The sequence below is a fragment of the Alligator sinensis genome, unplaced genomic scaffold (assembly GCF_000455745.1).
Source record: "Alligator sinensis unplaced genomic scaffold, ASM45574v1 scaffold1153_1, whole genome shotgun sequence".
Classification (NCBI taxonomy): domain Eukaryota; kingdom Metazoa; phylum Chordata; order Crocodylia; family Alligatoridae; genus Alligator; species Alligator sinensis.
This window is the reverse complement of record NW_005842549.1, coordinates 1-14,080: the sequence shown is the minus strand read 5'-3', so window position 1 is coordinate 14,080 and position 14,080 is coordinate 1. Positions and strand designations below refer to the sequence as shown.

Genomic DNA, 14,080 nt, shown 5'->3' with positions numbered 1-14,080 from the left:
ATTCCTGCTACTGGGTTACGATAAAAACAGTTGTCTTCAAGCTGGATGCACATTTTTCTGATACTGCTATTTTTGCTTGTTTTAAAACAGATGGCATCTAATACATCCCTTTCCCATGAAACTGTTCAGAAATAGATTATACTGCTTCCTTTAGATCTTGACTTCATATAGTTTATTATTTCAGAGTACCTGGATATGGTGAACAGAAAACAGTAAAACTCCCTCTTTTTAGCTGCACCTGTAGCCTTTCCCCTTCCCCGATTGCTTCCTGTGACTTGTCCAATTTTGTTTGTTGCAGTTTATATTTTTCTTACTGATACAGTGATATGGTTTCCTACTAGTGTTATGTTCATTTAATGACTTGCACTATTGATCACATGTCTTTAGCAATTTCTTTTCTAAGTTACTGCTGTAATGAGTAAAGGCCTGGGGTCAAATTGCAGCAGTTCAGTGAACAAGTATGTTTTTTTGGCAGCTTCCCAGAAAACAAATGTCTTCTCTCCCTTTAATTTATGAACTACACACAAAATTCTTTTGCAAATTAAGTACAAGAAAATTAACAGTGTTTATTTACACTGATCATACACTCCTCTGTTTGTACATACTGCCCAGAGGACTCTCAAAACCAATGCCTGTAAAGTCCAAGACAGGTAACACAGTTTAGTTTGGACAAAAGTGTTACCATTATAAAATGCCAACACATAAACCATTCAAAATAATACACAAAAATAGTATTACAGAAAAGTACCGAGCATGTGCTAACATGTACTGAAGTTCCCGTTTCCTTAAAGCAATGGTATAAAGGAAACAGTATGCTTACAGTGGTCACACATCTCACTCTTCCAAGGAGGAAATATCAGTTCCTACTCTCTCCAATGAAGGCATGACACCAGACAAAAACTTTAAGGTAGAGTTAGAGTACAGGGCTACGCTGAGAATCTTATTAACAGCATTTAACATTTATGTTATTTGAATCATGCAGAGTCAAACAGTTTTCAACTCAAAATTTTCAGATAAACCAGAATTTACTGAAATAATCCTTTAATAAACAAATGCCATATTCAGCTCAAGTCAGTCCACTAATACAGAACTAAATAGATGATCTGTGCAAAACTCTGGCAACCATACTAGGAACATTACAAATTGTCTGTCATTTGACTTATTGAGAGAGAGAACTGGATTGTTACGGTGACAACCCTCTACATGTGAGCTATTAATAGCTAACAGCCCACTAGAGGCACCCAAAAACAGCTTCAAACTGTTTTTCAAGAAAAAAGGTTACTTTCAGCTTTGCGTAGTACAAGGACTGGGATTTGTGATTAAATCCCATAGAACTGGAATGATATGACAGCACTCTTGTTTTTGTCTGGGGTGTTAAAATTACAACTTTCCAACATGTATTTGGCAACTTATTATAAGAACAGTCACCACTGTACATACATTGACACAAGGCCATACCTTATTTCAAAGGCACCATATTACCCCTTAAAACCTACTGTTACTATACTAAAAACACCAGTCTATCCATCATGGCATTTGGATGGACTGTAGTCAAATCATTTGGTACTGTTACGAACAGAATATTCATTTGAAAAAAATACTTAAAAGCACAACCTGTAGCATGCAGCAGATTGGGCAGAGAGCCCAGGGCAGGAAACAGAGAGCAGATCGGGCAGTAGAGGACTTGAGTGGTCCTTGGAATGGGCATGAGGCTAATTTGCTCAAGAAAGAGGTTGGTCCCCACTGAACTAGTGCTTATCAAACTCAGTGCGCCAAAATACAGTTTAACCAAACTAGAGTGATCTAACAGTCAACTGGACTTCCTCAAATCAAATCACATCTACATGTGCATTTGTGTACATAGACTTATATTAAGAAAGTGACTATACCTATAGAAGAAGACTGCGGGCTGATCAGGAGATCTTCCTGAACCTGTTCACTTCCAGGGACTGTCTGTTGATCACTCAGAGAGCTCTGGGATGCACTGACAGGCTGTGATACTTCCTCATGAACCTCCTCATCGCTTAACCTTTCCACTTTGACACGCACATCTTCTTCAATCACAAGAGGTGAACTGGCCTTTGTGCTCTCACAAGTCACATAATCAGTAATTCTTCTGGCTGCCTCAGATGGACCAGGCATTTCTAAAGTCCTAGAATTCTCTACTTGCTTCACCTTGTCAGACTGAAGTCTTCGATCAATTCCAAAAGGAAAAGTCCAAGGAAAAGCTAAGGAAGAGTCTACAGGCTGATTTCTGGACTCTGGGTAGGAAGCTGAAGGATTCAGAACTTGCGGGGAATTTGTCTGTGTGTTACACTTAAGTGGACTCTCAGGAGACATGACTATGTAGCTTTTGCGTTTTCTTCGGGACTCTCGGCACACAGGAATGGTTCTTTCCACCACGCTGCATTCAGAAGAAACTGGAGAAAGGCTGCCATCTCGAGAGGTAAAATTGCAGTTTGCACCGCTTTCTTGTCCTCCATCAAGCACCTTTTCTTGCTGGCTGTTGGGTGTATTCCATAAAATGCTTGACTTCATGAACTCTGAACATGTGCTGGCAACACTGAACATCTGCATATAGCTGGCCGCAGCCAACACATCGATAATATTTTCTGTGTTAATAGATAGTGTTGCTGTGTATGCATATTCCAGGAGGGGTATAAAGCCAGTTACTGTCACGTGATGCAAGTCTAACACACTCTTGCTGTCATCTTCTGCTTGACCAACAAGCTTGGAGCGAAAGAAGTCACTGCAGGCTGCCAAAACCACCTTATGTGCCCTGAAGATTTTGTCCTGCACACGAATGGTGATGTCGCAGAAATGCCCATCGTTGCGAAGCATGTTTAGCTTGCCAAGCATCTCCTGGCTGTGGGCAGGTGAGTTATGAGTAAATGTTTTTACACCCATTTTTCACCCTTCTGCCAGTACTCTTTCACAATGCAAGAGGTTACCAGTGTCCTAAAAGGAAGACAAAAAAAGAAAAAAGAAAAGAAAATCTTTTGTCACTTACAGGAAGTGAATTTCTACAATGAGAATGGAAAATTAGTGACTTCTTATCTAGAGAGATTTAATATGAAAGAATCTCTCCCCACTGGGGGCAGACTATTCCACGGGCCAGAAGCAATGACAGGATTTCACATTAAGTTCTCTCTATAGAGAATATATTCAGTTATTTATATTTTTGTAATAATGCATATGAAATCTGCAAGCTAGGTTATCTGAAGTCAGTCAGTAATGTCAGCAATAAACCCACTCAAAAAATACACAGATGATGACAGTATGATAACAGGAACCGTTAAACCTCCTTGCTAGAGTGGAAATATGGCTTTTTGGAGTGGTACCCGTGTCCTAAATCTGTACTTTTGCTTTCTGGGCTTGGGAATCTGTTGCTTACTGCTTTCAGACTTAAAAAGACTTTGAGAACTGATTCTATAAACTGTGGAAAACATTTGTTTTGTCACTGTACAGAAGCAAACAGACTCCTTAGTGCAAGTATTAAACAACAGAAGAGCTTTATAGAGTCCATAGTGTGACTTTTCAGAACACAGAGTTCAAACAATCAACAGAAAATGTTTGGTAATAGCTAAGCTGTGTTGCTGGTAGTGCAGGTACTAACTGCCTAGAGCTGCTTTTAATAAGTAGCTCTGGACTAGGAAGAAAGGCTATTAAAAATTCCTTCAAACACAATGGGCTATAAACCTCAAAGTAAACTGTGGTACGCCTACCCCTGGGGGTATGCAAGACATCTCTGGAGGGTACACAGGAGAAATTGTGTAATGGCAGACTGAATTTTCATTATAATAATAATTGACATTTAAGGGGTTACAATATAAAATGCATGTTGGTAGGGGTATGCAGGCAGCTGGTTAAATCCGGAAGGGGGTATATGCAATAAGAAAGAAGAGTTAGGGAACCTCTGTTACAGACTAACCAAAGTATATATGAGTACAAGCTTGAAAGCACTTCATCAGCTGCTGTGAAAGGACGCATAAAAAGCGGCATATAAGGAAAGTGAAATCTACTCAGCCTTCTACTTGATTTCAGACCAACAGGGTTAACTAAGTCTCTGGGCAGAGAGAGAATCTGAACCATTTTAGCAGCCTCAAAACTGCAGCAGTGACTGAAATCTGCAAGCCTCTGATTTCATGGTGGCATCTGTTGATTGGTGACCCCCGACTGTTCCCTCATTACCAACGTGGAAAGATGGCGCACAGAGCAAGGCACGATGTGGCTAGAAGTCCCCTGCAGTGGACCCATGTCATTCCTACTGCCTCCAAAGCCTTTGGTGCTGGCAAATTTTTCTCTGCAAGAGGAAACCTAGTTTTTCAGACTATTTTAAATGTGCATTGCACTCCAAAAGGGAAATGGCTATTAGTTTTCTTGTCCCTTAATGCCCCAAGCATGCATTCCTTACATGACCAAAGCTCCCAAAAGTGGGCTGCCATTTTACTGCATATTCTATAGGTTTCAGCCTTTTCTGCATGCTGCTTTAATCCCAGATCCCTCCATACTTAAACATGATGGACTGAACTGGTTACCGGCAACATCATATCTGGTTGGCTAACAATGGGAAATAATCTTTTCCTTTCATGACCATTCTTCTTTCCCCCCACATCCCCCAAGCACGCACAGTCCCTCCAAGCCACTCCATGCAAGTGAATCCTCAGAAGGAGCTTAATAAGGCCCTGCACAGACACATACATGGCTCATCTTACAAACACTGGAGTCTCAAAATATACTTAAAGGGTGGTTGCCAAAGTCTCCAAGTGAGTTTCCTTCATTACTCACTCACTCCATTATTAAATATGATCCATATTTACACCTCATTTTGTCTCATTCCTGTTATTTCACTCTTCATATTGCAAACTGCTTCAGATAAAGAGAAATAAATGTCTCTCCCCTAGTCTCCTGGAACACAGGATCAGCTTACTAACATTAGATGCAGTCACATGGCTTATCAATTTCAATAACTAGAAGTTATAAGAGGAACATTAACAATTTATGAAGTCTGAGTCAAATTATGAGGGCAGCTTGGATTTAAAGTGAAATTTCACACCACCACAGAAGGAGAAGTTAAGCACAAACAAAATACTTTTTCAAGCAAAAGAAACATATCCCAAGTCTATATTGACCACAAGGGGCATCTGAAGATCCAGACTGTCTCTCTTCTTACATGAATCAAATGAAAACCATATTTAATTGATCTGAGACCAACACATAACAGTAAAATCTCATAACTGCATATTATAAAGTAGCCTGGAGGCACCCTTCCCTCAGATTTGTCAGTAGCTATGGCAATGCCCTGGCACTCCACCACACTTTGGGACTATTACTGCTCAATGAACCGCTTCACAAATACCTATGTACAAGTAACGGGCTATTCTTCAGGCACAATGTAGAATATTTAGAGACATTGAAAAACTAGTGTTTCAAACAATCATTAAAAAATGGGTAAATAATGAAACTGACCCAATATTTTATGTAATATTCCCCAACCACCATTTGACTGACTGCCTCTCCACCTCCCTCATTCTGCTTTATGGTTACAAGTAATTCTGTTCCTTATAGTCACCAAGTGCTGCACTCCACTCATCTCTGTCCAATTCTGTTCAGAACCAGTTCTTGTATCCCCCCCGCACTCCCCACAGCTTCCTCTCCCCTTCCATCTTTTCCTTGCTTGACCTCAATCTGCGTACTAAGCTTAAGATAAAATAGGTGAATCTATTAACACGCAATAATTGGATTCAAATTTATTACAGAAACAAACAGCCTACTACCAAACCACACGGGATGCTGCTCTACTGACTAACTCTTCTTTGTAAACCACCTGTCCCCGGCCCTCACTGAACCACTGCCATTCAGGCAGGTGGTTCCTAGACTTGGACACACACATGGCACACATCTTTCCAAAAAAACCTTGGAGTGAAGGGAAAGGAGGAGGGTGGAAAGAACAAGACTACTTATAGAGTTACCAAAAAGCTATAAACTGCAACTAATTTTAACATTTTGTACACAACAGCCTGAAACTACTTTTGGTAAACTATGTATTTTAAAAAATCCATCATAAGTTATTCAATAGTTTCATTCTATTTTCTAACCTATGAATGACAAGTGGTCATTTTGTCATTGCAGTAAGTCACGTCAGAGAATACAGTGTTGAGACAGCACTACTTTGGCCTCATGTTCAACACCAGAGATTTGGCAATATTCCAAAGTGACACATATTGCCGTATCGTATTTCTAGTTTTAAGACATGCAGTACCAACAGCTGATAATTCATAAGCAAGAGTATTGCATTATGAAGAGTTTAAGAGAACCATTAAGACAAAACTGAGTTTCTGCATATCATGGCTCACATGTTACCTGACTGGTGAATGGTAAGGTGCTGGAAGAACAAATATCTTCTAGCCACAGGATGAAACAAAACAAAATCTCTGAGCAAGGACTAGGATGGCACTGTGATAAAAACACTAATTTTCTTTCCTTTGCCAACAGCTTGTGACTGAACAGCTGGACTTCTCACCCCTCAGAAATAAAATCCAACTCACTGCTCCTCTCTCCCATACTGTATTACATTACAGTATTTCCAAATTCAACAGGTAAAACCACTTACAATAAAGCTTAAAATACCGCCTCCAAAGGCTTTTAAAAAAAAAAAAAATTAAATGCAACAGACCAGTGCTACCAACTTTGCCCCGACACCTTTTCATTAACAATTCGTGAGCTAAATTTATCCAGAGGGCAGTCCTGGTCAGGTACCAATCTGCAGAGGTACCGGGCTGGACATCAGGGGGAAATTTAGATGAGACTGCTTCACAACATCAGAACAAGGAGAATCTTCTGACTTGCCAGTTGTTGGAGAGGCTGATAATAGTGGAAATTCTCTCACCTGTTTTTAAAACAGTTCAGTCTAACATGATTGAGTCAGCGCTGGGGCTTAAGTGATTTAAGCAGGCCTGACTATAGAAAAGAAGTCCATGCCTAGCAAAAAGAAAAAAAAAAAAAAAGAGAACAGATCACTGAATGTCTGAACAAAAAATATTTACCAGTACACATCTTCCAAAGTAGTTCTGTTTAGTTAAGACTATTAAAGAGGTGTATACGAAGCTTTTTCATGCGAAAAACAAACATCTGAGAACACATCCTGCACAATACGCAACGTAAAGAAACTGAAGGTCAGACTTCAGCATTTCCTATGTCTTTCACATAATACCTTTTGCTTCTTACTCATCTCGTTTTATTTGCGTTTCCTGGCTCAAACTATTCTCTTTATGACATGAGATATAAAGCAATCTTGTTTTTCTTTTCCATGCGGGACCATGGGCCAAACACACACTTGGCTTAAAGGAAGGTTCAGTTCTTGACTTCATTGTACCTCTATACAACAGCAGTGAATTGGGAGCTATTCCTTCACAAAGACACCAAATCATCCAGGATGGCAGCTGGAACTGACAAAGGTCTCCCACTTAAATGGAACCAAGCATTTGCCAGATTTGTTTTGAAACAGTTTTAACCCAGTTCAATAAACCCAGCTTAAGCCCTATTGTGGACAAGACCAGTTACAGTAAAAGAAAGGCAAATATAGCAAGATTTCTTTGCTTGCAATGACCTGAGCCTGCAATATTCACTCTAGAGTAATGGAATCTAGGGAATGCCAACCTGTAACCTCTCAGGGCAGTGGGTGAATACATCAAGGCAGTGAGCCATCAAGGTAAGAATGTAATGTTTTAATACTCCTATCTCTGGCAGGATGGCATAGTTAAGATCACAAGCAACCCAAAGTAACTGCAATTTATTTAGTTACTGCCATAAATATTAATTATGATAAAACTCCAAATTCAAGTTGAGCAGTAACACTTACATGAAAAGTTAGGGTTTCTGTTTGAAGACCAAACAAATATTCAATAGGTTTGAACAGAAGTTAGAAAGAAGATACTACACCTTCGGAGATAGCCCTAATATAATGTTTCATAATTAGCTCCTCCAAGGTAGGGCAGTTGATTCACAGATGCCATACAACAATTCTAGTGTTTCAAAACGAAGATTTGAAAATATCAGGACTAAGAACTGACTTACCCTAGAGCAGTTTCATTCAGATCTTTATAGTTGCATCTATTTACATTCCTTACTTTAAAAAGCCTATTGAACTTTCTACCATTTGCCTTGATTACTGATCTTTCACAAACAACCCTGATGAAAGTTTTCAAATGATGGGACAACATACGTAACTTAGTTTATAACAGTTGAGCACCAAAGTTTTTTGTTTGATATGATTCAGCCCCAGAACCATTGAAAAGGGTGGGTGGGGGTGTGTGTGTGTGTGTGTGTGTGTGTGTGTGAGAGAGAGAGAGAGAGAATAGGAAGAGATAAAATGCACCTTGCAAGGCGGTCTCTTTAAACTGTATCTGAGGCGACATCTCTCCCATGAGTTGCTAAACTTTTTGGCTCATGTACCTCTACCTTAAAAAAAACCTGACATCTCTTTTTCTGCACATTTATTTCAAGCCTTATTAGGCGTAAATATATTCAGCCTCTATAGAAAAGTAAATGCCTATGGAAATCTAAAATGTTAAATTACTGCCTCCTATAATTACAATGGGTTTTTGACAGTGCATTAAAAAGGCAACACAGTAAAGCAGCCATCATTGTGATGTTTTGCCTTACTCAATTTACAACAAACAAAATGTCACATCTTGAGATATTTTGGTATGACACCACAGCCCTGAGCTACATTTTCTTTTTGTCTAATTAAACAAACAAACATCACCTTTAGTGAGAAGTTTCTGTTAGGGATATAAATATCATTTAAAACACGATCGGTTTAACCTCCTCTAATTATACCAGTTAAGACCCACTTGGACACAGCTGCTGCAGGAAGCCGGTCCCTGACAGAGGGGGGGAGGAAGCAGCGAGAAGCCCCACCAGGCAACACAGCCCACATGAAGCTGTGGGTGGCAGCAGCAGCAGGGGAGGGGCTTTCCCAGCCCGCTGCAGCCCCCAGCACAGTGGGAGGGAGGGAGCAGATTAGCTATGGGTACCAGTGCCCCTTCACCCTTCTCCCTTCCTCCTGCCCTGCCACCTTCCTGTTTCTGCTGGGGCATTTGCGGCACCACACAGCTTCGCTTCCCCTCTTCCCTGCTGGACTGTGCCCTGCCCTGCACTAAATGATAACCAGTAAGCTATAACCAGTTATCACTAAGCTTATTGGCTAAACAATTAATTATTTAACTATTCACATCCCTAGTGTGGACTCTCCATAATGAGATCTGCAAGAAGAGGTTGGACAGACATTGGCCACGGAGGATATAGGTGCAGTTATGCCTGTTCTATCTACTGACATTTCCTATGCTGCTTGGTTTTGCTGGTTGCCATACGAGACCAGGAGAAATTCTGCCCCCTCAGCCCCCTTATTACTACATCTGCCAGGTTTTTGTTTTTAAGCCTTCCTCAGAGGCATAGGGCACTGGGTGAAGCCAAGGATGAGGATTTTGACTGGGGTGTGTGAATGCTCCTGCTGGGGATGCAGAGCCAGAGGTTCCTGGCTAGAGGGTCTTGCCCCTGCACTCAGGGTCAGACCAACCACCACATTTGGGGTCAGGAAGCAATTTTGCCCCATGGTCAGATTGGTACAGACTGTGGGGTTTTTGCCTCGCTCTGTAACAGGGGGCACGGCCCTCTACCCGGGATCTCTTGAGCATGTATTAGCAAGCTTTGACAGAAGCAGGATGTTGCCTGCTGTGGTACCTCACTTTACTGGTGGCAGGTTAGGGTTTTACAGCTTGCATTGCATCAGGGTTGATGGTAGGTTTCCTAAGAGGTCAGATTAGGGATTTGCATAGGGTGGTTTGAATAGTGATGATCCTTCCTCAGGCACGGGGTTGGACTAGATGACCTCCGAGGTCCCTTCCAGCACGACCCCTCTATGATTCTAGGAAAAGTGGGTGTTGTGGTTGAGCTTGTGCCCGTAACTGTACTCATGAAGCGAAACCACTAAAAGACGCATTGAAATCCACTTTAATTGCAAGCACTAGTGTGTAGCAGTTTAACTAAATGGGTCTGAAATCACACCATTATTGAAACTTGTGCCATTTTGTGCATACACCAACCCTGTAGCAGAGCATTAGCCAAATCACCACTCTCCAGTGCTCTCAACCTCGGGTTGCCTCACAGCTGGGACTAATTTTCCACTTCGTGGCCATTTCACCCAGGAAAACAAAGATCAAAAGGGTCTTGGTTGTTCACACCACTGATTTGTTCAAAGGGTCAAGTTGTTTACTGTGCTTAACCTGGACGCGAGTCAACCCCACAGAAGGTGCATTGGCAAGCATTTTGATCTGGTGTTGGCTGAGTCTCGTGGGCTGTTCTGTGGCCAAAAAGAGGACACTGGTTACCAGAGAAGTCAGCTCAACAGCTTTCACTGACATGCAGCATTTAAAACAAAGTGAATCCCTGGTTCATCAGCATGAAAACCCTCTGGGTTCCTTACGTGTAGGTAAATCCTAGAGGAGGCAGGCAGAGTTTGCCAAGGACTTTTCTTGTTGCTGCTAGGAAAAGATCACATTTGTTGCTTCACAGCTCTTATAGGACACGGAAGGATTTCAAGGAATCCAGACTCTCCTTTCTTGCTTAAAAAAAGCAACAACTAATTCTTTTCGTTGTTGTGAATAATGTAGCCAAATTGTTTGCAACCAGGGGACCAAACAGGATCAGATCCAGGAATCTCTTCTCAAGCAGACCCCTCAATCTTCCCACCACTCCAAACCCCCCCCCACCCCAAAAAAACCACAATCCAGAAACAGGAAAAGGTTCAAAATGCAGGCAGCCAGCTGCTATTCTGCTGAAGGGCCAGGCAAATTCTTATCCTCTATCCACACTTTTATTCACCAGACCACCTCACCTCAACTTCCCTGTGGAGAGAGTAAAGGAGCACCCATGGGCCTCTTGCTTTCCAGCTCTGTGGAGACCAGGCTCCAGGACAAGGAGTTCCTACTCTGCCGTTTCCTTTATGGGAGCCTTTCAGTCTCGGGCCTTCCCACATCTGCAGGTTTTTAGCCACTCTGAAACAGCGCTGCATACATCTGTCTGTCTAGATGGGAGGGGCTCTGGCAGCATGATATGGAATTCTGCAAGTTCCCCTTAGTAGCCTCAACAGATCATCATCCAACAGCAGTTGTGTCAGAGGCCCTGTTTGGAGGTATGTACAAATGCACCAGATTGTTCTTCAGAGCTAGAATAACAAACTAAAGGAAGAATTCTTCAGTGTAGCACCAATGCACCAGGGTGCTGGCCCCAATATCTATCTAGATGCATGCAACAGCCACTCAGGAAACTAGCCCTTCCCCAACCCCATTTGTCACAGATTGGAAACTAAATGTGAAGAAAGTCCGATCCAACACTTGCAAGGGCATATGGTGAAACTGCAGGTTCATTTGGTAAAAATGGCTAGTATTCCTCCCTCCTTCTCCCCTCCAATTTATTATTACTGGGGAAATTCAGCAGCTGGGATTCTTGATTTGGCTAGAGCCATTCACCTATCCATGATCCTCCGAAAAAGCACAGAAATATAACACAACAACTCATTACTTTCTGACGACAAAGTCCCTGTGTACCAGGAACATTCATATACGACTTTCATAGAGGCAACAGTGAAATACATGAAGACATATAGTCAAGATTATGCAACCACATATGAAATTTTTCATACTGCTGTTCTAGATGACCCTGCACACTTACTGCTGACCTGGGTTTAAGAAACTTCCTCCTGATGTAAGGCTGAGAGAACTACACCATCAATAAATAAAAGATGCTAGTGATATATGTTACACCTCTATCAGGCTGAAAACCTAATACATATGCCTGCTTACCTTCAGCCATCAGCTGCTGAAAAACAGGATTTCTGTTTTGGTGGCACAGTGCATCCTTCAGAAACATTTGTGGAAACAAAGGAGGATCTGGGACGCAAGCTGACTGCAGAGGCCTAGCCACTTGCTTCTCTCAAGAAGCCAATCTCTAGACCCATATGGAAACATTGCAAAGAACCCAAGAAATGACCTGTGCTCCCATATGCTAAGTGTATACGAGAGGAAATTAATGGGTGAATTGTCAAAGTTTTTATTTTCCATGTTATCATTGTTATGAAAATGTTACTTGGGGAATACAACTGCTTTTCCTTGAGGCTGTGGTACTACAAGAGACACTAACATTTTGTAATCTTAAAATATGCAGGGGAAGGCATGGCGGAAAAATGTATAGCTTCAATTTTTATTTGAGGTATAAAAACACTGAAGCTAAGGGGTGGAAGTATAAATTATTTATTTAAAAAACACACAATTTTATTGCAGCCAGAGATGATAAGCCACATGAAATCTTGTAACAGAATAAATCTGAAAGGGTATGATGCAGCCACATTATAAAAACAAGACCAAGAGAGCAATTCTTATAGTAAAAATAAAACTTACAAATGCAAGAACATGCTACCATAATTCACATTTCCTGCTCCCCCCATTCCAACCATCTAGTCAAGTTTGCATAACATGAAGACTTGATGCATACTTTTCCAGCAAGTAGCACCCGAGGCCTAGTCTGTCTGTCAGGCCTGAGTTAGTGAGAATTCATCTCTTTGGGATACCGGTTCTCTTTTCCTCTGCATTCTCCTAGAGACAAATGCACAGGCTATGGCTGAGACACAATATGGTTGTTAAAGGGCCCATGTCAAATACTGCAACTCTATATATTCCAAAAACATAGCTGCATAGAAGTGAGGAAGCACATGAGGCAAATGGAATAGGGTGAGACCTGAAACATTTTGGTGTAAATATTTAAATCTCTCAAGCTCGTATCTCAGGAACTCCCTGTCTCTTCAGATTTGCCAAGATGAGCAGTCAACCCTGCTCTGGCTTGTCACTCACTCACTCTCCCCCTCTCAGCAGCCTAAAGTCTGAAAACTGCAGCTGAAAGTAGCAGTCATGTTTCTGGCCAGCATCCCTAAGGATATCCACTTAAAAAAAATTGAAGAAAACAGTCCTGGGCTGAACAGGATTGGAAAAGGCTGTGCGAGAGGTCTGTAGTCTTGTTGGGTGCCCATGGCAACATACTACTAAACCTTTCTAAGCAGGCAAGGGAAAGTTTGGATATTTTACCTACATCTTCTAATTTCAGTATTGGATCTCATCCATGCTTCTACCTAGAGATAGACAGTATATTCCCCCCTTCCCAACAAGTTTCTCAAAGGTTTGCCAGCCACAGTAATTGATATTTAACAATTTCAAATAGTCTTTAAAAAGAGGGGAAAGAACAAAGTCAGCCACACAGGAGGAAAAGAAAAAAAGAACACTCAGGGCAGCAGACCAGCCACACAGGAGGAAAAGAAAAAAAGAACGCTCAGGGCAGCAGACTATTTCTACCTCCATCAGGCTGCGGCAATGGTGGAAAACATCAGTTTGTTACACATTCTGGAACAAGAGCGCCCAGGCTTTCCAGAAATGGGAAGAAAGCCCATGAGTTATGCGGCAGACATTCTGTTAGTGTACAGACAGATTTGCTAGATACATGGAAAGACAGTGTCAAATGTAAGGGAGAGAAGAGGGGAAACAGACCATTCCTGTAATACTAAAAAATAAATAAATGGAATAGTAAAATAAAGGAAGCCTCATCTTTTGCCACAAGAATGCATAGTGATCATGTATGAAACCAGATTAAGGCAGTGTCTGCACCTCAAATAATTCTGCCTATCTTGCACACATACTGTGCATGCAGTGCACTCTCTCACCACTTGAGGCATCCTGCACATTACCAAAAATTCACTGAGGGTACCAATTACTTATAAATCAGGATGATAAGAACATATAAAAAAAAAGTTATTTTCAACCAAGTTATCAAGTCCATGTGAAGCCATGGAACTATATGGGTTTCACATTTGGCTTAAAAACGCTACCTGCAACTCCCACATTTGAGGCATGTGCTGTAACCAAGTTCAACCACCGGAGGAGTCCACAAAGACTCTCCCTTTTTCTTCACTGCTAGATAGGAGGACAGAACCATTCTTGTAATGTGGATGATTACAGAAAATGCTGACAGACAC

General features: G+C 41.4%; 1 protein-coding gene across 2 annotated transcripts in view; it reads right to left on the bottom strand.

Annotated features, from left to right (window-relative positions):
- The window catches only part of ZBTB44 (zinc finger and BTB domain containing 44), a 31,952-nt gene extending 24,244 nt beyond the window's left edge, over positions 1-7,708 (bottom strand). The window contains exons 1-2 of one of the 2 annotated variants that reach the window (XM_006032127.3): positions 6,890-7,708; positions 1,890-2,958 (exon numbers count right to left, since the gene is read on the bottom strand). In XM_006032127.3, the coding sequence (XP_006032189.1) occupies positions 1,890-2,907 (1,018 nt within the window). In that variant the 5' untranslated portion in view covers positions 2,908-2,958; positions 6,890-7,708. The remainder of the gene's footprint in view (positions 1-1,889; positions 2,959-6,889) is intronic. The other variant, XM_006032128.3, reaches the window with a different exon arrangement.
- Between the last annotated feature and the right edge of the window lie 6,372 nt (positions 7,709-14,080).